We start from the raw sequence: 27,566 nt of genomic DNA on the forward strand, positions 1-27,566 counted from the left end.
GTAGATTATCATCAAGAGAAGCTGTACCTGATGACATCGAAATGGTTACTGAAGGCCATGTTCAAAATGCTAGCCTGGTCACTGAGGATCAACTCCAATAGAATGTTGAAAAGGCATATCCCAAAGCTGAAGAAGATCTAATTGATTTTCTGAATCGTTGCAAAATTTCAAACACCAACGCTATGCTTTGCCCAAGATGTAGCGCGGTCTTCGATAAAGAGGCCGCTAAAGCAATAGAAGGGGCCCAGCCACAAGCAAAGTGGAAAGGGAAGAAGAAGGATAACCGCCCTAGATATAATTTCAACAAAAAGGGTGCTCCATATAAAGACCATGCCGCCGGAAATTCTCAAAAAAGAAATTGGGGGAGAACTTTCAATCTACCTGCAAATTCTCCCACCAACACTTGGGTCTTTTCAGGAGGAAGAAAATCTGGCTACTCTGCCCCTCCAACCAAATGGGTAAAGAGAAAAGTGCCCGCTCCTCGAGTCGAGGTACCAAGATCACCTACCAGGTATCCTTATAATAATAATTACAACGGACAGCAGCCTATGACGCGAACTCAATGGTGTAGGTATCAACGCCAGAAAAAAGCCACAGCCCTACAAGACACCACCAACATTGACAAGATGGAGGGCAAGCAGAAAGCTGTGTTCGAGATGGTTAAGAAGCCAGCAACAGAACGAATTTCACCCCCATTGTCAATTCTGAAGAAAGATCATTCAAAAGAAGACGAGGAGATGACTTCAAATTTCACGGAATCTGACCCAAGTCTTGACATAGTCTGTAATGTGGTTTCCATCTTGCCTGTGGAATACGATGTCCAGTCAGATATTAATGAAGTCGAAAGTGACTTCGTCGATGAGATGGCAACTCACAAACCACTTTGCTATTATGTCATGAATAATGGCTGTGTGGAAGAACAACATGCGGTTTTCGAGAAGCCAGATATTTCGATGAAATCGCATCTTAAGCCTTTATTTATTCAGGCCAAGATAAATGGTGTGGGGGTAAATAAAGTACTAGTAGATGGTGGAGCCACCGTCAATTTCGGATCAGGATCTACACGATTCCGTTGAAGATAACGACCGAAATAGACAACCATCCATGGTGTTTATATTTCGATGGTTCTAGCCATAAGAATGGTACTGGCATAGGGATAGTCCTAATATCGCCCAAACACCATAAATTCGAACATATGTTTCGAATCAGTCAGTTTTGCTCTAACAACGAAGCCGAATACGAAGCCCTAATTACAGGTCTAGAAATTGCACTCGAACTAGGGGCAAGATGCATCGAGATCAAGGGAGATTCCGAACTTGTCCTCAAACAGATGACTAAAGAATATAGGTGCGTCAAAGAGAGTTTGGTTACTTATCATGCAATAGCTAGCAGATTACTAAAGCAATTCAACCATGTGGGCATTCGGCATATACCTCGAGTGGAGAACCAAGATGAAAATGATCTAGCGCAAAAGGCTTCTGGATACAAAATGCCCAAAGAGCAGACGTAGGAGCCAATAGAAATTAGAAACAGGCGAAACTCGATAGAGTGTGTTTCTGGCAAATCGTTAACGCCAAAACTTGGGGGGACCAGAGCAAGCCAAGCTTCTTTAAACGGTACGGATTCTATCGAAATTTTTGTCATTAACGATTTAAATGAAAATGATTGGCGCAAGCCCATAGTAGATTATCTGGAAAATCCAAATGGAACCACCCCTCGAAAGATGAAATATAGGGCCCTGAGCTATGTGATAATGGGTACTGAGCTATTCAAAAAGACTTCAGAAGGAGTTTTATTGAAATACCTAAGAGAAACTGACGCGTATCTGGCTGTTTCCAATACTCACGATGGAGCATGCGGGACACACCAAGTAGGCCACCAGATGAAATGGCTCTTGTTTCGACAAGGCTTATATTGGCCAACTATGCTCAAAGATTACATAGAATTCGCGAAAGGATGCCAAGGATGCCAAAAATACGCTGGAATTCAACGCGTTCCAGCAAGTGAACTCCATGCAATAATAAAACCTTGGCCATTCAGAGGATGGGCTTTAGATGTGATAGGGGAGATTAAACACACTTCATCGAAAGGATACAGATATATCTTAGTAGGGATAGATTATTTTACAAAATGGATAGAAGCAATTCCCTTAAAAGATGTTACTCAAGAGGAAGTTATAAGCTTTATCCAAAAGTTCATCATCTATAGGTTTGGTATTCCAGAAACCATAACCACAGACCAAGGATCAATATTCACTGGTCGAAAAATGGTGAAATTTGCCGAAGATACAGGCTTTAAATTGCTAACTTCGACACCATAATACGCACAGGCAAATGATCAAGTTGAAGCAGCAAACGAAAACATCATTGCCATTATTAAACGAAAAATAAAGGCAAAGCCCAAGAACTGGCCTAAAATATTAGGCGAAGCTTTATGAGCATGTCGAACGTCTCCCAAAGAATCGACAAACACTACACCTTTCAGGTTGACATTTGGTCATGATGTTGTACTACCAGTAGAGATTCTGTTGCAATCAGTCAGAATTCAAAGACAATGTGAAATACCAGTTAATCATTATTGGGACATGGTCATAGATGAATTGACCGATCTCGATGAAGAAAGATTAACAGCGTTAGAAGTCCTGGCGAGACAAAAAGAAAGGGTAGCAAAAGCATATAATAAAAAGGTGAAGTCGAAATTTTTTGCCCAAGGTGATTTAGTATGGAAAGTCATCTTACCAATGGACAAAAAAGATAGAGCGTTGGGAAAGTGGTCTCCCGGATGGGAAGGACCATGGCAAATATTAAGGGTTTTTTCGAATAACGCGTATGAGATCGAAGAATTGAACGACGATCGAAGGATTTTACGAATAAATGGAAAATACTTGAAAAAGTATAGACCAACATTGCAGGAAATTAAAATCATACAAGAGTAATTCAAAAAATAAACTCAAACATAGCATTCCATTAGGCCAACTAATGGGTGGTTTACACAAAGTTTCAAAATAAGCTCTAGAAGAGCGCAAAAGTAAACCATTATAGAAAAAAATGCTATAAAAAAGAAAATGGTTTTTTGATGGAAAACCCTACGCAAGTTGGCCAAAGCCAAAGAGATCGAGGAACCATCGAATCTCGCTATCCAGACGACACCTGAGGCAGAAGCGCTGGAGATCATATTGCTCGTCCTCAGCAAGGCGATAACCTCGATAGTTGCGTCTCAATCCATCCCCGTGACAGTTGTGCCAGTTATTGCAAAATCGACGGCGGACCAACTGAGGAGGCAGTAATCTCTTATACCAGCCTGAAACGAAGCGGAAACGGGTGTCCCCGCCTGTTATCTCTCTGCGATAGCGCGCGACGTTTCTTGTCTCCAAAAGAGACCAGAAATCATGAAAAAGTCTAGCGGAATCAAGTCTGACATCGTTAAGCACCCTCAGCAGTACATCGAAGTACAGGGCGGTCACAGAGCCAGCGTCCATAGCATTCTTCAGCAAACCTTGGACGGTAGGAATACAGGGCTCAGGGTACAGCATGAACTGAGTACACCTCAAAATGCAGAACATATGATGTCCATGCTCCCATAAACGAAGTTGGAAATCCAACTTAGGATGAGAAGGCTTCAAATCGGTGAGTAGCTTGATACAATCTTCACCAAATGCTCTGGAGACCATACGGTCTCTACAAAGAGCAGCAATCCGTTTGTTTTGCCTTTGGAAGTAGAAAAGATCAGACATGCTTTCTTTAGCCACTCTGGCAGCGATGTCTATAAGTAGATCATCACCTAGATTTCTTATATGATCCATGGGAAAATTTCTATGTTTGCAAAGAAGTGTTTGATAAAGCACAAAGAAAGATAAATGAGAAATGAAGAGACAAAGCCAAAGGACTCTATTTATAAGAGGAGTGGGAAGTTGAAAGCGGTTTTTCACTTTTGAAATAAACGACTCTTGTCTTGATCATCATGGATCATCAAAGGACACGTGGCAGTAGATATACGGCTTGATTGCCAAATCTTGGGAATGAAGTAGTTGTAAAAAACTTTTTGTTTCATCTTCCCTAAAAAAGAATCTTATAATTAGATTTTTATAGGGTTTACGGTTCCCTAGGTGAACTAATCCTACTAAAAGTTATGAGAGGACTTTTTGGTTTCTCATCATGATGATCGCCTTGAGATTTGTTCCAACAAAAAATTTATTAAGAAAATAGAAGGAACTTCTCAAATAAAATTGTGCTAAGATAAAACGGTTGCTAGACCGTTACAAAGTTAATGCGAGTACAATGAGAAACAAAATAAAAACTAAACTTCCATAATGGTTTCGATACAAGATGATTACATTTGGAAACCAGAAGTAAGCTGGTGCAATTGTTGCCTGAAGCCATCAAGTTTGTCTTCAAGTGCTTTGCCCTAGGCAGTAAGAAGCACTATTTCTTGTTGAGAAGACTTCGATTCTTTGATCTTCTTGATGGCAATCTGGGCCTCAGACTTCATTACACCCTCTTTGGCCAAGAGTTGAGCTTTTTGACCCTCCAGCTGTTCGATTTTAGCTTTATATTGAGCAATCGACGAATCAATATCAGCTACTTGGGATTGAATGAGGGGAGTTTCTTGTCGAAAGGCTTCCAGTTTGGACTTGAAGGCAGCAACCTCATCCAACAGCTGATCATATCGAAGAGTCTGCTCCTCTAGCTTGGACTTGCCATCTTTTCTTTGAAGACATCCTTGCTTTATGCTATCTAACAAAGGATTTAAGGCTTCAAAGAACTGCTGGAACTTGAGACTTGAGGGAAGAACTATGAGTTTGTGGAACAATGCTTGTATTTCAAAAATAGCATTCTCATCTTGCTCTATGACTTCGAATAAATCAGCCCTCAACACTTTGCTCCAGAATTCCGCAAAGAGACCTTCGGTCGAAGCTTGAGAAGGATCCTCAGTCGACACATTGGAGGATTTCCCGGTGCTCCTGGACATAAGGAGGTCACTGGCCAAAAGATCAAAAGCATCCAAAGGGTTAGATTCCTCAAGTTGACTCAGGTTTGTTGGGACCAAAGTTGGATTCGGGGATGGCTCAGCGTTGCCTTGATCATCCAAGGTGTGTGTTAGTGGAGAGTTTTCAACAACCAGATTTTCTTTGGGGGTAGCAATAAATTGATCAGTGTCGAGATCCACTCCCATGTCACTATCCTCCTCCAGCCCTTCACCTTGATGATTACTCAAATCAACCACCATATGATTAGGTGAAGTGATCTCCAAATCGGGTGTAAGGATACTGGTCTCGACGCCTTCATCCTCTTCAGCAATAGGCGAAGCTTCAGCTTGACCAACTTGAGCATGTTGGGGAATGTCGATTTGCATGGCCTGCAAAATAAAACACTATTGTAAGAGGCATATTTCGAAACTCATGTAAAGAAAAAGCAAAGAGGTCCTTTTTGAAAAATACATTCGAAGCGTTGTCACCAACGCAAGAATGAGCACTGGTAGGATTTGAATCTTTGCGGGTTTTCATCTTCTTGGGACTAGGCTGACCCAGAGTTTCTTCTATTACAATTGTCTCGAGAGCCGGAGAGTCATGTTTCCTCTTCCTACGAGTCTCCTTTGGTTGAATGGGCTCAGAGACAGCAGCTCTTTCGATGGCAGCATGGGAAACTTCAACCTACAGAGAAATATAAGTGTTAGAAAGTTTCCTGCGGGGAGTGTAAGTTTAAAGTCATTCGAGGAATAACTTACTTCATCTTCGACAGTATGGGCTTGTTTTCCTTTGGAAGATTTGTCGGACTTCTTCTTTTTGTCCGCCTTCCAAGATTTTTTCTTTTGAGCAGTCTTATCAGACTTCGATCGAGACGTCCTTCGAGAATTGTCTTCCTCCAGGTCTTCCACATCTCCTGAAGACAAGGAATTGCTGCTAGCCATAGACACAAAACAGATAAGTATCCTCTCTTATTCAAGTATAATAGATTCGAAATTTGGATATTTTTCTAGAAAAAGAAAAAAATCGAAAAGGTTCATTACCGAATCCCATTTCGGACAAAATTCGAATATGAGGATCATTTAAGTGCAGGTGCCATCTATATGTATATAGGCTGTGTTTGGTTGCAGTTACCCTGTCTTTTTCCCTCTTTGCAAATCTTTGTTTCATTCCCATCAAACTATCACAAAATAACCATTTGGGATAGGGTGGCCTAAAGGCCAAGGCCAACGGGCTAGTTGGCAAAACAGGGAACTTAATTCTAAAGTGAAGTGCAAAAAGATATTTACTAGGAGTAAAGGGTGGAAAAGACATCGAAGGAATTCTGTCATGAATTTTATCCTTTAAAGTTTTGGCCGCATAATGAACTGTCCTCTTTAGATGGAGAGGATCATATACAGTTTGAAAGAAATTTTGAAAAGCTTGAATTTCTCGAATATGCGTACCTTTGTTTTTCTTCGATTTTTTCTGCACAGTGTGAAAAGCAAGAATCAGTTCAGGAAGTAGAGAATCAGGATCTACGCGATCGGATTGGTGCTTAAAATAGCACTGCCACCATCGATAGAACACTTCAGTGCATGCATAAGATGAAGTAAATGGTTTGGGTTCGAAAATCAGCTTTTGCCGTTGAGCCTGACGCAGAATAGACCTCCAGGCGTGCTCTATAAGAGGTTGCCTCAAATCATCTAAACACTTATGCAACAAACTTGGCTTGATTTGAATTAAGCCAAACTGTCGAGCCACATGATTGGGTTGGTAGCTGTACACACCATATGGGCTTCCAGCGGTCACTCGACTGGACAAAAAGGTGGGGGTAAGGTAAGCTTCCCAGATGGCATTTATATCCACCTCTTCTTCAGTAGAATCCGATGGGAATTTTGATGTAAACCACGAAGGCCCACGAGATCTAGTAGTAAAAGGAGCCATCGAAGGAGTAAAGGAAATGCAGCTTAAGAAGGCGTTGAAAGCCACTGCAAATAGATCTGGAGAGTTCCTGTTCCCATATTGAAGCATGGCTAGACCTAAACCTTCGATAGATCTGTTGTCATAGGCTTTCGAAAGAGCAGGGGGCAGGTGAACTGCCAGCTTTGTTCTGAAAGTGGCCAAAAGCCACAATTGAAATAGCCAGATAGGGCCAGGAATGATAAGACTGCTACCAGCTTGAAAATCCTTTATGCTGGATACCGCATGGTTCAAACTCTCATATAGAGATCCTAAGATGAGTTTACTTAGGCATATGTCTCGCCCTTCATGCAACTAAATAGCTAAAGTGGTAAATTTCTTAGGAATTTGAATCGATCTCGAGCAAAAAATATACATGGATAGCCAATAAGTCAGGAAGGCTATGTGCTCCTGATCCGACACTGTAGTACTAGAAGTGTCGTGATGATCGATGATGAAGTTACCATAAGCAGGTCTCGAAAAATCAAAAGATATTTCCGAAGAGTGAGTATCAGGATCGAAAATTTGGCCTACGGGTTTCAGGCCAACTAAACCAGCAACATCTAATAACGTAGGAGTCAGCATCCCACATTTTAAGTGAAGGCTATTGGTTGAAGGATTCCAGAAGTGAAGAGCAGCAATTATCATCTCATTGTGATATTTCGGTCCTTGGCGAGATAATTGAATGAGATCAAAGATGCCCATTTCTTTCCAAAATGGACCTTTGATTTTCTCTACTTTCTCCAGCCAGTCAAGATATTTTTCGTTGTTTTCTATTTTGGGTTCAGTCCTAAATTTAGATTTCAGAAAACTTAGGTCATATGGACCTTTGGAGAAAATAAGAGGCGATTGCGCTTCGTTGCAAGGAAAAACAGTGGCTAGTTTTTTCTGATCGTTGGAGTCATCCGGCAAAGGCCCTAGGTATGCATGCGATGAGTTTGAGCATGGAATAATTACCTGGGATTTCCAGATTCTGTCTTCAGCTTCTTTAACGTCTGGTTCTTCCATAAACTGAGTATTTATGGAAAGATTGGCATTTGTTTCATGTTGTTTCATTGGTTGAGAAGACGAACCTTCTACGCGCGCGATAAAAATTCAAATTTTTGGTTCGTTAAGATGAACAGTACTTTGGATCGTAAAGTAGAAGAAGGGGATGGTGAAAAGAGTAAAAGTAACTAAAAGAAACGAAGTAAGAGCAAAAGTATGACTCAGAGTCATATATAGCTTTTGATATTGGACAGATGTCAATCATCGCGTGGAATAGTTGTTTTTGATGATTCCCAACGACAGTATGGCCCACTAAGTCTTTATGATGACGGTTCTACACTTCTTGAAATATCCTGTTGCCAAAAGAATGATGTCATGCTGAGGAGTCACATGTTTTCTTCAGAAACGTCAAGTTTCTCCTAAAATTGAAGAAGAAAGTTCGAACATAACGTTTCTGGGGGGCAATTTGTTAGCCAATATTTGTAAAAATATGATCATTTAATGCAGTCAAGGGTTTGACCAAAAAATGGAGCGTAGCTTTGTGGACAGAATCCATCGAAAAATACAAATCTACTTCAGTAGGAATCGAAGAGTGGGTTTTTGTTCGACAAGTAAAGGAAGTTGTCGACGCGCCTTCCAAGTTTTTTGGATAAGGCCAAGCGGTTAGCAAACGGCTAGTTTCGAACGGCTAGTCTCGATTTTGAATCGAAGGATATGATTAGGTAGTTATAGGACTATCTGTATAAATAGTAGTTTTTTCTTAGGAAAAAGGGTCACAATTCAATCATACTAAAAACTTACACTCAATACTGTCCGTATGGAAGCGACAAACGAGTCACAAGTTGCAAAGTATGAATATGTGTACCAACTTTCATTAAGTCTTTACAAATTCAATACAATCTTTTAAACACTTTTGCAATTTAAGTCTTGTTTTACTAAGTCTTTCAAAGTACTTCTTTTACATTACTGTCATTTACAACATTTCGATTGAATTCAACACGGATTGGATTCGATTCTTTACATTTTGTTCTTCTCTTTACAATTATCGAAAATACTTTACGAACAAGTATTACTCCTATTTTCAAACAGTAAAAACACAATATGCTCCTAAGATTTACTGGTTGATCTTGCAAGTTAACATCATTGAAACCAGCGATTGTTTACCAAAAATCAGTGTAAACAGATAGTTTACTACAAATTGCATTTTATTTTATTTCAGGAATGAATATTGGATGGATTGAGTCTTGGAGCAAAAGAGAGGGACTTGGAGCCGATTGGATGCAAAAATATGAAGATTGAGAGACAAAAATATGTCTCCCCACAGTCAGAAGCTTGGCACAACCCGTGCTAGCCTTGGCACGGCCATGCCACCATCCAGAGTGCCTTTTGCTGCTTTTGCTTAGATTTTAAGCTACTCTATTTTTAGCCCGAATGTAATAGCTTAGATTTTAAGTCGAATGATTGCTATAAATAGAGTAGTCATCCATCACAAATATTCATCTTTACTTGAAATACAATAAGTGACAATTGCTTTTCTAGTTAAAGTTCTTTTCTTTTCCCTTTATTTTCTTGTCATTTACCTTTATGCTTTCTCTCTTCTCTCCCATGTCTACGATGAACATGAGTGAGTAGACTTCTCCTTGTCTTGGGATTGTTGGATAAGTCTAAATGACATAATCCTAATCAAACCAAGCTCTAAGCCTTAATCCTATGTAACCCTAATTTCTTATCTGAATTCACCGCTTTAACATGGATCAACCATTAGCAAACTGTGGAAACGAAAGTGGAGGGTTTGATAATTGTTTATCCATTATTCCAAATATCAATTCATAAAACGAAAGTGGAGCTTTGATATTCGAATAAGTGAATTCAGACAAGGATTGCAAAGTCAGCGAAATAGGCTTTGCAATCTTTGAGACATATAGTTTCGATCTTCAAGGGAACTAATAACAATCAAGTCAGCGAAATAGGCTTGGTTGTTAGAGGAACCAAAATCTAATAGTAATCAAGTCAGCGAAATAGGCTTGGTTGCTAGAGGAACATAAGAGAAACTGTCTTGAGAAATTAGGTCTAACATAACATTATAAGTTTATAGTTTTGGTTTGAGAAGGACTTGTTATTTAGATGAAACCAACGATCCCAAGGCTCCTTTTATTATATTAATTTTCAATCGTTTGAAAACCTCAACTTACAATTCTCTTCTTCTCTAATCATTTCTAAAGGTTAATTAAATTGAACTACTCCCTGTCGGAACGATACTCTTTTTATACTACTTCGGTAAGACCGTGCACTTGCGGTTTTATCTCATCACTGATTGAGCGAACAGTGAAGCACACGTGGATGCTACATCTGACTTTTTTTGTTGGGTTAAATATGTTTTTAGTTCCTATCAAATTGAGACATTTTAAGTTTAGTCTTTACTTAATTTTAATAGTTGTTTTAGTTCTTACAAAAATACTATGCACTAAGTATTAGTCCTTACTCAATTCAAATTTGTTTAATTTCTATACTAATATGTATCTATTATTATGAGAAACATGACTATAGTGTAGAACTAACAATTATTTGGACCTTTATTGAATTGAATAACAACATCTACAATAAAGATATCTATTTTAAAGTATTTAAATAAGTCATACGTGTATAAATATATATATTTTTTTTAATATTAGTAGATAGTAAATATTCAATCTCACCGTTTCACCTAAATTTTTTAAATAGAACACATTAATCAACTATCAATAACTTTATATTATTACATTTCAATTTTTTTATATTAATAATATGCAGCATCCACTTTAAGATTAGTGTTAAATTTGAGATCTCGGATCCTATAGGCACCCAAATTTTTTCTTTCTTTCAATAGAAGTACCTAATATGTACAAGTCTTCAAATTTGAGACCCAGTTAAAGATTGTATAACAAATCAATAGAAGTGTTTAAATATAAAAAAAAAGGATTAATATCCTTAAAAAATGGTTAAATAGATAGTTAAAAAGAGAAACCATAAATTCTCATCAATTGGGATTTTTATAGAACAACAACTTGAAATAAAAAATCCATCGATGATGGTCGAACACTAAAGCACACTAAAACAATTGAACAACAACAACTTGAAATTGAACACTAAAATCGAACACGATTTTGAAGACAAAATTGATTACGAAGATGAAATAGAAGGAAATAGAACTAAGTTGAAATCGAATCAAAACTGCAAAACCAGAAATCGAACTTCCTTAATGAAATTGAACGAACTGAAATCGAAATCCACTGAATTGTTGGAAATCGAAATTGGTCATGTGATTAATGAAACAAATGTGTTTGATTGCTCTTGATAAAATTCGATGAAGATGATGAATCGTTGATTGATGAAAACAAGATTATGGGGTGAGAAATCAAATAGATGAAATAATATAGAGATGAGTTGCAATTCTAGTTGATGATGAAACCGGGAGTAATTAAATCTGGAGAAGAATAAAATATGGATGAAATTTGGGGATTGAGTATGGAAAGAAGAAGAAGAAATACAAAGGGAATAAATGACTTTAATTTATGAGAGGGCAGTGCCTCGTCAGCATCCATTACCATTACCACTTAACAACGAAATTTTAATTGGTAATTTTAATTTCGGTGGCTCATAATCATTATACAAGTGTTATTTCCAATTTAAATAAAAGATTAATCATTTATTATGAGAGTCAAGTTTTCAATTTCATAGAGACGGTCCTGATATCACATCGCGAAAAGAAGGCAAAGATGGAGTTGTTTATTTCGATTAGATGCTTTGAGAAGCTCAATAAGATGTGAGAAAATTTGGGGCGAGGAATTGAGTCATGGTGAGTTAGAGTGTATTATTGGTGGTGGGAAATGTGTTGGTGGAAATGTTAATCTGAAAAACCCAATTTGAAGAATAAGGAGGAGAGGAAGATAGAGCTCAAGTCATAAACATATTCTACTTTTTGAAATTTGAAGAATTTAAAAAAATTGATTCACTTTAAAAACTCAAGTTTTGTTGTTAACAAAAAAAACTCAACTTTAAAAATGAGTCTAAATTGTTAATGGAGGTTGATTCACTTGATTATTGAAGTATGGACAAGTTTGAAATCTTCGATTGACATAATTTTCTATTATTGCTATCAATATTGCCCTAAAATAGTTATGTCATTTAAAATTATTGTTGTTTCCCTTGGTTCATCAAATATTAGTATAATTTTATTTCAATTTTAATACTTAATATTTATTTTGATTTTGTTGTTTTAAATATTAATCCTCATATTGTTTTCATACAAGAATTTTTCTACATTCTTCGATATACTTAATCACCTACTGCAATTATCGATCATGCTTGCACTGTTATGCTCTATCCGTCTCAAAAAAATTGGCTCTTAATAGTATTTTTTCTTTCTCAGAATAATTATCATTTTCGAATATCAATGTAACATTTATTTTTTTTCTCACTTTTATACCCTTATTTATTAAATTTCATCAAAATTAACTACTTAACTAACTACAATTAATAAGAATATTTTGGTAAATGATAGTACTAATTTTACATACATCATTATATGTTACATACATCATTAATTGAATGTATCTAAAAAGTAAATTTTTGCTTATATTAGTGACCGGAGGGTGTACTAATTTTACCATTGAAATCAACACAATTAATTATTTCCTTAATAATCGTACACAAACCTTAGACGACTAATATTGTGAGACATAGGGTATTGATTAGAGAAATGATATTTACACAACCATTTTTTGACAACTTTATCTCTCAAACTCATTATGTTTTATCAAAATCGACAACATTTATTGATTGTGTTGATTTATGTAAAATGTCAAAAAGTGACAATTAAAAAGGAACAAATAAACGTCTAATTACCTTTTTGGTCCTCTAACTATTTAATCGGTATCGGATTAGTCCTCTAACTAAAAATTGATTTATTTCGGTCCTCTAAGTTTCTCACTGTTATTACATTTAGTCCTTTCTGTTAGTTTTATTCAAATAAACGTCAAGATTTGTGCTATGTGGGTGCCTGACCTCCTATTTCACACATACAAATGAAACATAAGAATTACCAATAATATCAGTCACTATTTAATCATAATATCTTAACGAGATATATGACCAAAATGATACTAACAAATAAAGTTAGAGGACCCACATAACACAAAACCTAACTTTATTTGAATAAAACTAACAAAAAGGACTAAATGTAGTAACGGTGAGAAACTTAGAGGACCGAAATAAATCAATTTTTAGTTAGAGGACCAATCCGATACCAATTAAATAGTTAGAGGACCAAAAAGGTAATTAAACCTTAAAAATATAAAATAAGGATTTTCTATTTGACGTGGTGATATAAATAAGGATTTTCTGCTCGGTCAAATGTGAACGTTGGTATTTACTATTTACTTGGTCAATAATCCTAGTTAATAGGATTTTCTGTTTTACTTGAAGGCTTTGCAACGGTTATTATGTGTATGTATATACACATGGTTAATAAGTTGGCTAGCACGCACGAGAGAGAGAGAGGAAAGAAAAAAAAGATTCATTCATTTCACATCACCTCTTTTTCATATTCACAATCTTTGTATTTCCATATTTTGGGTTATATGAGATATGTGAGCAACTAATTTATATAGAAGCAAAGTGCTTGATTCAGCAGACGGTAATCCATCAACGTCAAAAATGACTGAGGATACAATTCATGTGGTGATGCTTCCGTGGTCAGCATTTGGCCACTTAATACCATTTTTCAAACTTTCAATCGCCTTAGCCAAAGCTGGTGTTCATGTCTCCTACATATCAACTCCCAAAAACATTCAAAGACTTCCAAAAATTCCGTCAAGTCTGTCACATTTGATTGATTTTGTAGAAATTCCATTGCCATCATTAAACGAAGATCTCTTGCCCGAAGGTGCTGAAGCAACTATGGACATTCCATTTGATAAAATTCAATACTTAGAACAAGCATATGATAAACTCAAAAATCCAGTGAAACAATTAGTATCCAATTGGTTACCTAATTGGATAATATGTGATTACAATCCTCATTGGATAGTAGATATTGCACAAGAGTTTCATATAAACCTAATATACTATTCTGTTGTTTCGGCAGCAACATTAGCATTCCTTGGACCACCAAGTAATATGAATGGTCGCTTCTCGCCAGACAGTTTAACATTGCCACCGAAATGGATGACATTTCCATCATCAGTTGCTTATAACAGAACTGAGGCAGTGGCATTTTCTAAGTATGTCCATCAAAACAATGCTTCTGAGGTTAGTGGTATTGAAAGGCTTGTCAAGGTAATTGATGCTGCTAAATCTATAATATGTTGCAGTTGCTATGAGATCGAAGGTGAATATCTGAACCTATACAAGAAACTAGTAGGGAAGCCTGTGATTCCTATAGGTTTGTTGCCTGTAGAGATGCCACAAAGAGGACTTCTTGATGGATTGGGCTCAGTAACAGGATTAAGGACTGCTATATTTCAGTGGCTTGATAAGCAAGCAACAAAATCGGTTGTTTTTGTAGGGTTTGGGAGTGAATGCAAATTGAGCAAGGAACAAGTTTTTGAAATAGCTTATGGGCTAGAAGATTCTAAGTTGTCATTTTTATGGGGATTAAGAAAGCCTAATTGGGCATATAATGATGAAGATTTTCTACCTATTGGTTTTAGTGAAAGGTCATGTGATAGAGGACTTGTTTGTATGGGATGGATACCACAACAAGAGATATTAGCACATTCATCTATTGGGGGGTCTTTGTTTCATTCTGGGTGGGGTTCAACAATTGAAGCATTGCAATTTGAAAACAAACTTGTTGTGTTACCTTTCAATGTCGATCAGCCTCTTAATGCAAGGCTTCTGGTGGATAAGGGTTTGGCTATTGAAGTTAAAAGAAATGAAGATGGAACATTCACTAGATATGAAATTGCTAAATCACTTAGACAAGCTATGGTGTTGGAGGAAGGAAAAGAACTCAGAACTAAGACAAGAGAAGCTGTGGGAATTGTAGGAAATTTGAAGCTGCATCAGGATCATTACATAGCAGCATTTGTCCAGTTTCTCAAGGATGGAATCAGGAAAGCGATATGAAGTTGAAGAGATTATGAACTTCTATTTTTATTTTTCATTTTTTTTTGTCTTTCGCACCGGTTTCCGACCCACCAATAATGGACGACTAATCCGATTCAAGGCATGCGCACTAGTTAAGCGTTGTTCCCACCGGTTGTGCCTTTAGCACATTCCAAAAATACAAACAATAATGGTTGTGCGTAGTAAACAAATTTTAGACTCTTTCAATCATACTTCTTCATCTTAAAATTTATTTACATCGTAATTTGATATTTGTATAAAAAATTTATATATACTATAACTTGGTGCTTGTATCTCCTGTGTATACCACAAACAAAAATAAAATTAAACTTTATAACAGGAGACCAGATGGAAAACGTTGGACCGAATTAAACTTTAAAGATATGTCAAATTAACAAAATAATTCATATAAGAGCAACTTCAATGGTGATCTCATTCCAATGTTATTTTGTGGGTCCCATTATACCATATCATCTCAAAATAACTCTTTTGTTTTTTACTCCAATGACATAACTTTAAAAAACTCATATTGAGTCCCAGAGCTTTGTCTTATATATTACTAATATTCTACTCATTTATTCAATGGGAGAGACATGCTGGGTCCCACAACTTGCGACATTGTCCAATTTTTTACTGCAATTTACTGAAGCAACGAGAGCGCCAGGCCGGAGTAGTGTTAAATTGCTGAAAAACCGTTTGACATGCTGGCGAACTGAAGTAAAATACCACCGCTAAAGTTGCTCTAACATAACAAGGGACCAGATGGCAAAGTGCAAAACATAGAAACACCATCATGCTTCTACGCCTATTAAATGAGGTCCGACACGTCGAGCAATCCATGGTATAAAATTCCTGTCATATATTAGCTCCCAAGATAGACTGTTTACCTCTAATTTTTTCCTCAAAGATTTGGTCTATTGTTTATCATTTTTAAATTAGATTCAACTACCTCTCCAAGAGCAATTCTAATTTTTAACTATTTGTTACAGAGATTACAAAAGAGTTACAACAAATTAAATTTAACTAGTTTTTCAAGAACAATCATAATTTTTAGCAATTACTCGAATCTCTTCATATGGTTAAGAGACTTAATGATTTCACTATTTAAGATACTTCCAATTGTTTTTCAACTTTAGAAGAATCTAACCAGGAACTAACTCTTCATCTTTGATTTCCTAAAGATCATCACTTTTGAGTCTTCCAATATTCACCCAACTGCTCAAAAAGACTCTCCTCTCATGCGTTTTTCAACCAATGAATCTCTCCCTCAAAATGAACCAACCCATTCCTAAGAGACTTTTAACAACTAAAAATTCATCGAAGTAATAATATAAATTTGTCTTCACATATATTGTTCCAATCTCAACTTAGCAATGCATTTATAATAAGGAATTAACAATTGGTGGAGTACGCAAAGCATATAATTGAGCAAACAAGTGTTTTGAAAAATAGTTATGATCAATCTCTTAAACTTAAAACTCTCTTTTCCGAGTACAACCTCATAATCTCTTAGATGAGTTCGTAATCGTTGAAGGTTTTACATAACGATAATTTCTTAACAAGTCAATTTCTCTGAAATGACCTGTTAGATTGAACATTATATATCTAAATGAACAACTATAACTAACAGTCAATTGATCAATTCATACATTCGTCAACATATGAAAATCATTAAAAACACATATACAGAAATAATACTAGATTGCAATTTGTGTCAACAATTACATGGTTCAAAGTTTGAACTTCAAACATATCAAATTAAAATCATCTAGAAATCTAATCAATAGAAATTGACTACTCATGTTCATAAAAATAAACAACATAAAAAGAAGATAAACTCAATGGAATTCCTCCGTTAACGACATTACTCTTCAAATTCTTTCTTATCGGTGTTGTTTCATGTTTTCTCTATGTGCGCCTTCTAGGCCAAAACGAAATGCCTCCTCCCGTATTTCCGTTTTTCTTTCCTTTCCAAAGATTGATGTAGCCTCTTTTAACCTACTTCTAAAGAGTGAATAAGCAATATAGTTCTCAAATTTGTACACCCTCCGGTCACTAATATAAGCAAAAATCTATATTTTATGTTCATTTATTTAATGATGTATATGGTCTACTATGTGCATCATTAAATGAATGAATCTAAAATGTATATTTTTGCTTATTATAGTAACCGGAGAGTGTAGGCAACAATCAATTTCTGAATGTGAGAAAAACGCAAGAAGGGAGGTTGAATTGTGTTAACTTTTTCTTTTATTTCTCCTATCTGAAACAGGCAGATCAGAAGCAGATAGAATTCTACTTCTGAAGAGATGTTCAGAACTAAATGCAGCGGATAAAAACAGAGAGAAGAGAGACACAAGCAATTTATACAGGTTCCTTCCACAAACCAGAAGTCAGTCATGTCCCTCTTGCACTTCCAAGAGGAGTTCACTATGTAATATCTGATTACAAATTGCTCAAGCACAACTGCAAGAGACTTCCTATGCTCATGAACATAATCAAGAGACTTCTATTGCTCAATCAAAACTGCAAGAGACTTCTCAATTCAAACAAAATTACAAAGAATATGTTTGAGTTTGAACACTTGATATACAATCAGTGGTGTTCACAATACAAATCAGATACAGACTCTAAAGACTCTAGAATTCCTAAGATGTAAACTTTGTTAATAAATTCTAAGTGAACTTTGGAGTGGAGAACAAATTCAACAGAGTTTTTGCTTAGCTGATGTGTTTATTATTCTTACTGTTTTAAACTCTGAGTCTTCACTCCTTTATATAGAGGTGTGAAAGAGACGTTGAAATGTCATCACATCCAAAATAGAGTCGTTTGAAGCTTTTGATCTATCACCAATGATCCTTTGCCTGATATGGTTATTGTCCTATGAATGATCAATTTTAAATGCGTTCCCAATGTGTATAAACATTGTCTGCAGGCAGAGCTGTTTTTTCTTGTCTTGTAGTAGATACAGAAACAGAGTAGTGGAAGTAGTTGTTGTACACTTTCGTACAGACGTACTATGTCAACGCACTTTGAAGTATTAGCATCCAATGCATTTCAAACTAGCCGTTGCCACACTCTTCTAGTCTTCTGTAATTTCTAGGCGAGTAAGAGTCCTTGAAACAACTTTTGAAAACTTGAGTTCCATCTCTTGATGAACTGCAGCTTCTGGTGATACACAGCTTCTGATGAACTTGCTTCTGATGACGTCATCACTTCAGAGGCACTTTGTCTTCAGGAGCACTCCAAACTTCAGACGCAGTTTTCTTCAGATGCTTTAAGCTTCCCTTTTTGGTGATATACTTGCTCGTTATTTGTTCTTTCAAGACCAATCTTAAGATGTCAAATATTGTCTATAGTCATGTACACTTGAATAAATATTAGCGTATCCAATTGACAATTTTTAATACTTTGTTATCATCAAAACTCTTAAGGATTATTATTGCTAAACATATTTTGTTCCAACAATTTCATCTCTAAATTTTTCGAAATAGCCAATATATCTCAATTTTATAAATGTTAATCAATTTAATCCTTCCGTCAAGTCTTGCCGTTAACAATGATGATGTGGAATTCTAAGCAGCTTCCACGTGCACATGGACGGATTTGATCAATTTTATTTTTATATATTTTGGACTTTTTAAAATGAAAGTCATTATAAATTGTTAGACTGTCAAATCGATCATGAACTATTCATTAAAAATTAAATTAGTCTCTGAAGTATTTATCTTATCTATCAATCTTATCACGAAAAATCGGGTGATTATTTTATGTTTGATTTGTTCAGACTGGGAAATGGATATATACTAATGTGTATAAAGCTAAAGACTTTGTTGTGAATTTCGGTCTCAAAATCACACCAATACGAACTATGATGTGTGGAGTAAAGGAAAGTAGTAACCAATAACAAAGTGAACACAAGCAATAATCAACAATAACAGCACCTAGATCTAATCTAGGAATCAAAGTCAAAAGCGCAAACCACAAGCAAAATATAAAAGGAGAGAAGAGAGAAACAAACACACCAACGATTGTTCACCCAGTTCGGTCCAAACTTGACCTACTATGGAGGAGAGATTGAACTCTCCAATCCACTATCAATGAGTTCTTCAAAGAGATACAAAAGGGTTACAAGAAATTAGCTTTGACAAGTTCACAAAGAACAACCCTAATTTCTACCTTTTTTTTTCAATCTCACCAATGAACAAGACACTCAATGATTTTCACTCACCAAGGTGTTTACAATGTTTCCCAACCAAAGAGAACTCTAATCAAGGACCCTAAACCCTAAAGTTGCTTCCTTTGATTTCCCAAGTTTCTCTCTCTTCCAGCTCTTCTTCAAAATCTGCAAAGAACACTTATATAGTTGTCTTCTGCGTCAAAATCGTGTCACGTTTTTCCCCAATCGTGCCACGATTGATGCGTACGATCCAAGGTACGACCAACCTTATCCTGAAAATCTTGCCCAGCAAGCCAAAAATCGTGTCACGATTTCCCAAAATCGTGTCACGATTGGACGCCCTGAAAACAGCTCTCGACATTACCAAAATCGTGTCACGATTGCCAAATTGTGTCACGATTTCTCTGCTTCCCAACTATACAATTTGAAGACATACACAACAGACTTGGTTACAGGGAAGATAGTGGCATTGAAGAAAGTGAGATTTTATAATTTGGAGCTAGAGAGTGTGAAGTTTATGGCAAGAGAGATGCTTGTTTTGGGGAAGCTTGATCATCCAAATGATGTAAATCTTGAAGATTTGGTTACTTCTAGAATGTCATGCAGTCTTTATTTTGTGTGTGAATATATGGAACACGATCTCGCTAGCCTTTCTGTTGGTCAAGGTGTTAAGTTCACCTAACCTCACGTACTATAATTTTAAGCTCATTATGCTATACTTGCTTCCTTTTATTTGGATTTAAATACATTAAGTTATTTCATTTGGTTAGTATTAATATTCTTTGTAGAGTTTAGCCTTTTGATATTGCTCTTAGCTCTTTCTAGGTGAAGTTGGGTCCCCTTTTACTATTCTAACCATATTTGGTTTTCCATTTATTTCATGAATCTATATAGTTCAACTTCAAGCTTCTCATATCATATCCATCTAAAATTTGGAATCTTATTGCTTTCTGCCCTTATATGGAAAGAATTCGACTTAAGTAAAGTGTTATATTTATAACAACATTACGAGTAATATTTTGTTCGTCTTGAGAAGCCAGTATATTACTTGGTTGTTATGAAAATAATTTTCCATATTTAGTTTACCCCTACTTCAAATGGAAAACAGAGTTTCAATATCACCTAAGATCTGTCATTTTACATGTTAAACAGCTGCAATATAAATGTTAAATCATATAAGACTTGTTACTTACTCCCTCCGTCCCTGTATCTAAGCACCCTTTATCAGATGCAAAAGGTGCTTCCATACAGGGATAGAGGGAGTATTTCACGAAGATTTTTACATTTAGTACTAGGTTGAGTCATGTGAAGAAGAGCTGCCTTTTAAATTATCAGTGAGACTAGACAGAAGAAAGATTCGTTCAAATTATGATAAAAGGTTAAAAGAAAACCTTTACTAAAAGGCTAAATTGTCTCTCAGCATTTTCACTATGACAGGTCAAATGCTTCTTTAAATATATCAGTTTAGTTTTCTACCTGCTGCATGCATTGCAGAAAACAATATCATTCTATCTAATTTTGTTTAAGCAACACTTCCTTAATCACTTTGTCCAAGTTCATGTATGAACAACCACCTGGTCTAGTGTTCTCCTCTGCCTTCTTCTTCAATTCCATGGCCTTTTGCCTCATCTTTTTTCCATTCTCTCCCACCATCAATTCATTGATAAGCTTCTCCAAACCCTCTCTCTTCACATTCGTATCAATTTCCATACCAATCTTCCATTCATTACAAATAAATCTACAGTTTGTTGGCTGATCAGCAAAAAATGGCCAACACAACATTGGCACTCCAGCGCATATGCTTTCAGTGGTTGAGTTCCATCCGCAGTGTGTCAAGAATCCGCCGATTGAAGGGTGGTTCAACACTTTCTCTTGTGGACACCAATTTGATATTAGGCCTCTATCTGAAATTTCTTTCATAAACTCAGATGACAAAACCACTGAGCCACCAATGACAAGATCAGGCCTAGTGATCCACAAAAAAGGTTTCTTGCAATCGGCCAAACCCCAAGCAAACTCCAATAGTTGATCTGGAGTCATAACAATAATGCTTCCGAAATTCACATAAACAACCGATCCCGGTTCGTTGGATTCAAGCCATTCAAGACACTCAGTATCTTCTTTCCAAAGGTTGGAACCTAAAGATTCTAATTGATGAATTTGTGGAGTTTGGTTTAATAATGAAGGTAAAGGGCCAATGGGGTAAAGAGAAGGAAACAAAGAGGAGAGAGCGGTTATTACATCACTCTCAAGTTCATTGAAAGTATTCAAAATAATTGTAGAGTCTCTGTGAACTTTATCAGCGACATCAATTAAAAAGTCTAACATAATATCATTTGGATCCGTTGTTCTGATACAGTCAACAACATCCTTCAACCGAAAGTTTTTCAAACCTGGAATCCACTCGACTTTTGTTTCCAAATATCCATTTGTTAGATGTCTCTCATCTGCATATCATCATAAGTACAAGAGTTAATAGCTTGCAGGTTCATACACACATATATAATGTATTTATTATACATTCAATGTAAGTTATTTGTTGAAGTATAATAAATTTTAGTTTCGAAGTTCTATAAAAATTTGTGAAGGTCGTCTTCTCAACGAGAGCTTTTAATTTGAGGGTTGGATTGTTGTTAACTGCACTAACTAATCTATGAAGTGTGAGTTCGGTGGTGTAATAGTTTGACCTTGTAACCTTAAGCCCAAAGTTCAAATCCTTTAGACAACAAATAATTTCCCCTTCACTAATTTTTTAAAAATAAAACGGAATAACTATATGTCAAGACTTACTCTTGGAGTAAGTTGATTTTCACAAACACAATATATAATGTGCATTTATACAAATAATATTATCTATCAAGAAAATAAACTTAGTACCTTTGAATGGTGTGATACCTCTTTCTACAAAGGAACGAAAGTGCATAACATTCAATAAAGAACATGCACTTGATGAAAAATAGAGAAGAATTGGGAGTGAAAATTCTTCAGCAGCTTGCATAGTAAAGCTCATACAACAATCAGAAATTAAGCAAGTAACTGGTGGAACATTGGCAGAGTGATTAAGTCTATTAATGAGTTCACAAAAGGGTTTAAGGAAATTCTTTCTTATAGATTGACAAAGAGAAGGTAGTTGACTAACATCACCATCACCTTCTAGTGGTGTTAGACCATCTGGGATGGTTTCAAAGCTAAAATCAGTGAAACCATCCAAGGCAGTTGGACCTCTTGATTTGAGCAAACGTTTGTGATTGTATTCAGTGTTGACATAGGTTACATGAGAGCCTCTAAGGTGAATAAGTTTTGCTAGTTTGAACAATGGATTGATATGGCCTTGAGCTGGATATGGAATGAACACAGCATGTGATTTTCTGTTTGCAAAGTTTCCCATTTTTGATAATTATCTATTTGGATGTTATGTGTGCAAGATATGAGGTTGAGAAACAAGTGATAAGCATGTGCTTTAATAGAGAGGAAAAGTGGAAATACAAAGAAGGAGGATGAGAAATGTTAGGAAACTAAGCAAAATTTCCCGTGGTCAGATTTGTGGAAGAGAAAAGAATAATGTGAAATCTATAAAGTGATTGACCTCTTCTCACAAAAACTCACAACCTAGTTACACTAAAATATTTATTGGAAATTTTGTTCTGATCACGAGTTAATCTCTCCTTAAAGTTCTCGTAACCTTTCTTATTTCTATTTACTATTTCTCTTGTTTCTCCTTCTTTCTCTCTTCTTTGTTGACCAACAAGAAACAAGTGATAAGCATGAGGAAAAAAAGGAAATACAAAGAAGTAGGTTGAGAAACAAGTGATATATATGTCATTTAATAAAGAGGAAAAAATGAAAATACAAAGGAGGTTGACAAACAAGTGAAAAGCATGTGCTTAAATAGAGATGAAAATATGGAAATGCAGAAAAGGAGGTCGACAAACAAGTTAGAAGAATGTGCTTTCCATGAAGCACGGAGACCGGACAGGATACGGATACTCACACGTACGTCGACACGGATAATAATTTGTGAAAATGACATATTTTAGTGTAATCATAGGTGTCGTGTCGGACACCGACACATGTCTGACACCTGCACACACCTAATCCGAAGGGTGTCCGTGCTTCATTTTAATAGGGTGGAAAAAATGAAAATACAATGAATTAATCAGGAAGCACTGTCGCTTAGTCTTTTCCAAAGCTGGTTCTCCCCCGTTTATCAAAAAGCACCACCATGACACAATATTGTAATTGTTGGATTGTTCTGTATCTGATAAACTCCATGTTAGATCCACATTATTCCTTTCAATGAGAAAAATCCAGGACACAGTTTATATTTAAGAACATACATAATCAAGGTCTTAGAAAAAAACACCATCGATAGATATGTCATATAATTTATCAAAAAAGTTCTTAGAAAAAGAAATTAAAGGCACAAAACAAAGAATTCCAGAGCTTATAAACAAACATGAGAAAGGAATTGACACCAAACTTATAAATAATTGAGAGTGAACGACATGCATATGCGGCAAATTAAAGAATTCCAGAGCTTAATTGTTTACGTACCCTGTATTGAATTAGCGGAACTTGAATCTTACCTGAACTTTAGCAAGGTTCATGGGTTAGTTGCTGGTGGTGAACATCACCATTAGCTCCGACAGCATCAATTCTGCCGTGTGAGATCTTCAGTTGGTAGAATTGATGTTGTCGGACCTAGTGGTAGCATTTCTTCTCTATCACGGCAGACTATTTTGAGCCCTAAGGAGTCGATCCCAGATAGCAGAGCAGAGCAGCCGGCTCCAAAATTAAGATAACGATTTTCGCGTGTAGTAGGATGACTGCTATTATAAATTTATAATAATAATTTTATATTCACAATTTATAATTAAATAATTTGTTATTTATATAGTAAAATGTTATGTTAAATTATTTCATTTAATTTATATTCAATGTAAAGAAGATATGATAATATAATGTGATTTTTTACAATGGAAGTGCTGAAACTGTTATGAGGCAAATGTGATGGGTCACAATCTTGTGTGCGGGGTCGCAAACCATTTATGTGCTTTTAGAAGTTCCATATGTGGTCTGGAAACATCTATTTTTCTCGTGTTTACACGTCATAATTGAATCGGAGAGGTTTTAAATTTCTTCGTAATTTTTGTTTTGAATTGACATCTTTATTGTTTAACATTGTTCTGTAGTTTAAGTGATCTGTATATCCCTTCTCCCTGAAACTCAAGGTGGGAAAGTGAAGGACATTCATAAATCACGGAGTTTGTCACACATGTCACCAAACCTGTATAGGATTGTTTTGGTTAGAGCGTGAGCTTACCAAACTTGAGCTGGGATGTGACCTTTCGATTAACACCTTTTCTCTAACAAGGAAAAGGTCTAGTTCCACATACTTAGTTCAGGAATGTGGCACTGTGGTATGTGATAGGGATGCTGCGGTAAGGGATGGCAAAGATTTCTGTATTTTTTCTAATTTCTATTTGTATATGTCCTGGGATCACATATTCACATTGTCACTAGCTAAACTAAATTTCCATGGTTATATTTTCCGCTTTAACATTGGATATTGTTTATGTTTAATATGACATCTATGACCTGTGCTCGTCATGTCCTGAATGGATACATGATCATATATAAGTTGGCATTCTCATTTTAGAGATCTGTTTGCGATTTATTTCTATCACTTAAACATCTATATTAATGGTTTGTTGGTTAAAAATTGTCATACAGGTATGGCAGTTCCATATTGGACATAAAGTGGCATCGTTCCCTTAACTTCCGAGGACCAAAGTCGATTACTAGTGATAAACATGTCGTTAGGATATGGGATCCTGACACAGTTGGTGAGTTGATTCATTCTCTCATGTTTTCTCATTAACATTTTAACATCTCCAAATTTATCTCTACCCCTCGAGCATGATTGTTTTCATTCAATTTTTTTTATTTTTGTTCTTTTGTCTGTTTTTAATATGAGCAACATTCTCTTAGGCGAACAAAAATAGTGGATGTTTTTATTTCAAGCATTCCCTATTCAATGAGACGTGTTTGTAATATCTATCATACCACATCCTATCTTTTGGAGATGGTTGTTAGAACATGTCAGACTGTAAAAACAGAATCTAAATGTTATTTGGTGCAAATTTTACTAACTAGTGTTAGAAATGAAGAATCACCGAGAAAGTGCTGAGAAAATGAAAGAAAAGAAAGGAGAAAGGGAGTAGAGCCGCTTTCTGTTTTTGAGAAGCGATTAACTGTAAACTGAACTGTACTGGTTCTGTTATAGTTTCATCATGTTATGTTTGATGCTAGGGAGCTGATTCAGGGTCCGTTCGTTACACGCTATACAGTTAAAGTGATTTTGATAGTCAATAATTTAGAGATTATTTTTAGATATTTTTAATATAAGTTGTGTGCAACGGAAGTCACATTTTTTTTTTTTATAGAAAAAATCAGTTGTCAAAAATGATTTTCTGGAGAGGCTACTTTTCTTTTTTCTTTTTGACGAATTCTGGAGAGGCTACTTAAAAGTCAAAACAATTCAATTCTCTTTTTTTGAAAATCTCTAACAAACAGATGGAAACTTCTAAAAGTGATTATTTTGTTTATCACATGTGATTGTTTCAGGACAAAATTGTAGTTACTCTGACCATGTAAAGCTGATAAGTTAAATTTGACTAATGAACATGTGCTACTAGGTGCTGTTAACTGTAAAGTGATACAATAACCCTTTTTGGAAGATTAAAATAGTTATACTCAAGTCAGCACCTTCATACTGTGGTTTGCTGGTCACTTGTTACTTGCAATATATTTTTTTATAAATAATGTGGCAATTTCTACGCTAAATTTTAAATTCATGCATGCTGTTTTTAGATGGGTTTGGAATGTCATAAGTATCCAAACACTTGGAGGATCCTTCATTAAAAGTTAGCTATAAAGGGGGAAACCAAGCCACTTAAACACTCCACCAAGCATCCGATACTACTTGATATGGGACTTGGCTGGACACCCAAAAACACCTAATTCCCTATTAGAGTTCCTTTTCAAACTTAATTGCAGCATTTATATTGTGCCATATGATATGTCAGATTGTACTGTTTTCAGGGAGAAGGTTTAACCAGTATTGAGCCGACAACATGAGCAATAAATGATGTGTGTACATTTCCTGGTAGTGGTTTGATCCTGTTTGCCTTGGACCTTAGCCAAATACCATCATACATCATACCCTCCCTCAGACCTGTTCCCAAATTCACGGTATGATTGTAATTACTTCGGTATTGCTATTACATTACGTAGTCTTTATTTTGCTTATTGACATCAGAACTATTTTTACAGCAGGAACTAAAGATGGGTAGACAAACAACTATCTATGATCATTACAAATTTTTGACAAAGGAGGAGCTTGACAGATTAAATTTGACCAACCTGATTGGCACCAATGTACTTAGAGCCTACATGCACGGCTTCTTTATCAATTATAAATTATACAAAAAGGTAATTTGTCTTTGACGTTTCTTATTCATTTAGACATATTTCACAAGTTATTGAAATGCTGAAAACTTTTTTTGTTTTTCTATTTTGAATTTCCTATTTTTAAGTATCTTCAGACTTTCCCCAAATTTTTGTATCAAATGAAGTTGATAAAAAGTATTTACAAGCCTAATGAAAAAGGATATTGTTAGGACAGTTAATAAAGAGTATAGCAGCAAAAAGCCTTTGCTACTCTATCATAGTAGGAGATAAGATTTAACTACCTTTTGAGTTAGTTAGGTGGTTATATATTTTCTGTTTTTAGTTAGATTAGTTAGTTAGTTCCTATCTTGATTGTTAAGAGAGTAGGGAACTTGTAAATAAAGGTTTCCTTTCTTTAGAAGGGATTTTTAGGTTTTGATTGGAACATTGTCAAGTGTACAGAAGTATCTTCCTCAGTGTATCTTTTCTAGTCTTGCTATAAAGAACCATGACAGATATGTTTGATGAATTCAACACCCTATTAGTGAAGGGTGCCCTGAAAATGAAATATGATACAAGATGGTGACAATGACACGATCAAGGATAAAAAAATTCTACCAAAATCTATTTGTGGATACTTCTAATTTTCTAAATCATTTTAGATTTGAAAAGAAATAAAAAATAGGGTTAAATATGTTTTTGGTCCCTAAAAAATTGGGACCTCTTAAGTTTAGTCCTTACTTAATTTTAATAGTTCTTTGAGTCCCTAAAAAAAGTTTATGCACTCAATATTAGTCCCTACTCAATTCAAATATGTTTAATTTATGCTTAAACTTTTAAGTTTTTGAACAATTTTTTGCAAACATGTTAAGAACGTTACTAAAAGTTCCTCAGCAAAAATTTATTTCTATGTCCAGATTTTGTTACTTTTATCTT

The 27,566-nt window shown here is 35.6% G+C and overlaps 2 protein-coding genes across 2 annotated transcripts; one reads left to right on the forward strand and one right to left on the reverse strand.

Annotated features, from left to right (window-relative positions):
* The first annotated feature begins 13,541 nt into the window (after positions 1 to 13,541).
* On the forward strand, positions 13,542 to 15,148 carry LOC25500143 (UDP-glycosyltransferase 91A1). Its single transcript, XM_039828455.1, has one exon. It carries the CDS (start codon positions 13,586 to 13,588, stop codon positions 14,996 to 14,998), a length of 1,413 nt encoding a protein of 470 aa, XP_039684389.1. The 5' UTR covers positions 13,542 to 13,585; the 3' UTR covers positions 14,999 to 15,148.
* A 5,517-nt stretch (positions 15,149 to 20,665) lies between these two features.
* LOC25500140 (7-deoxyloganetin glucosyltransferase) lies at positions 20,666 to 22,581 on the reverse strand. The gene is made up of 2 exons (XM_039829520.1): positions 22,056 to 22,581; positions 20,666 to 21,625 (listed from the first exon to the last, which is right to left on the reverse strand). The coding sequence occupies exons 1-2, from the start codon at positions 22,564 to 22,566 to the stop codon at positions 20,691 to 20,693; spliced, it is 1,446 nt and encodes a 481-aa protein (XP_039685454.1). The 5' UTR covers positions 22,567 to 22,581; the 3' UTR covers positions 20,666 to 20,690.
* Positions 22,582 to 27,566: the final 4,985 nt, after the last annotated feature.

This window comes from Medicago truncatula, chromosome 8 (assembly GCF_003473485.1).
Source record: "Medicago truncatula cultivar Jemalong A17 chromosome 8, MtrunA17r5.0-ANR, whole genome shotgun sequence".
Classification (NCBI taxonomy): domain Eukaryota; kingdom Viridiplantae; phylum Streptophyta; class Magnoliopsida; order Fabales; family Fabaceae; genus Medicago; species Medicago truncatula.

Bases quoted from the DNA above. Each gene is read 5' to 3' on its own strand.
- LOC25500143 (XM_039828455.1), top strand. From the start codon at position 13,586: ATGACTGAGGATACAATTCATGTGGTGATGCTTCCGTGGTCAGCATTT.
- LOC25500140 (XM_039829520.1), bottom strand. From the start codon at position 22,566: ATGGGAAACTTTGCAAACAGAAAATCACATGCTGTGTTCATTCCATAT. The intron at 21,626-22,055 runs GTACTAAGTTTA...GATGATATGCAG, and splicing joins AGGTATCACACCATTCAAAG to ATGAGAGACATCTAACAAAT.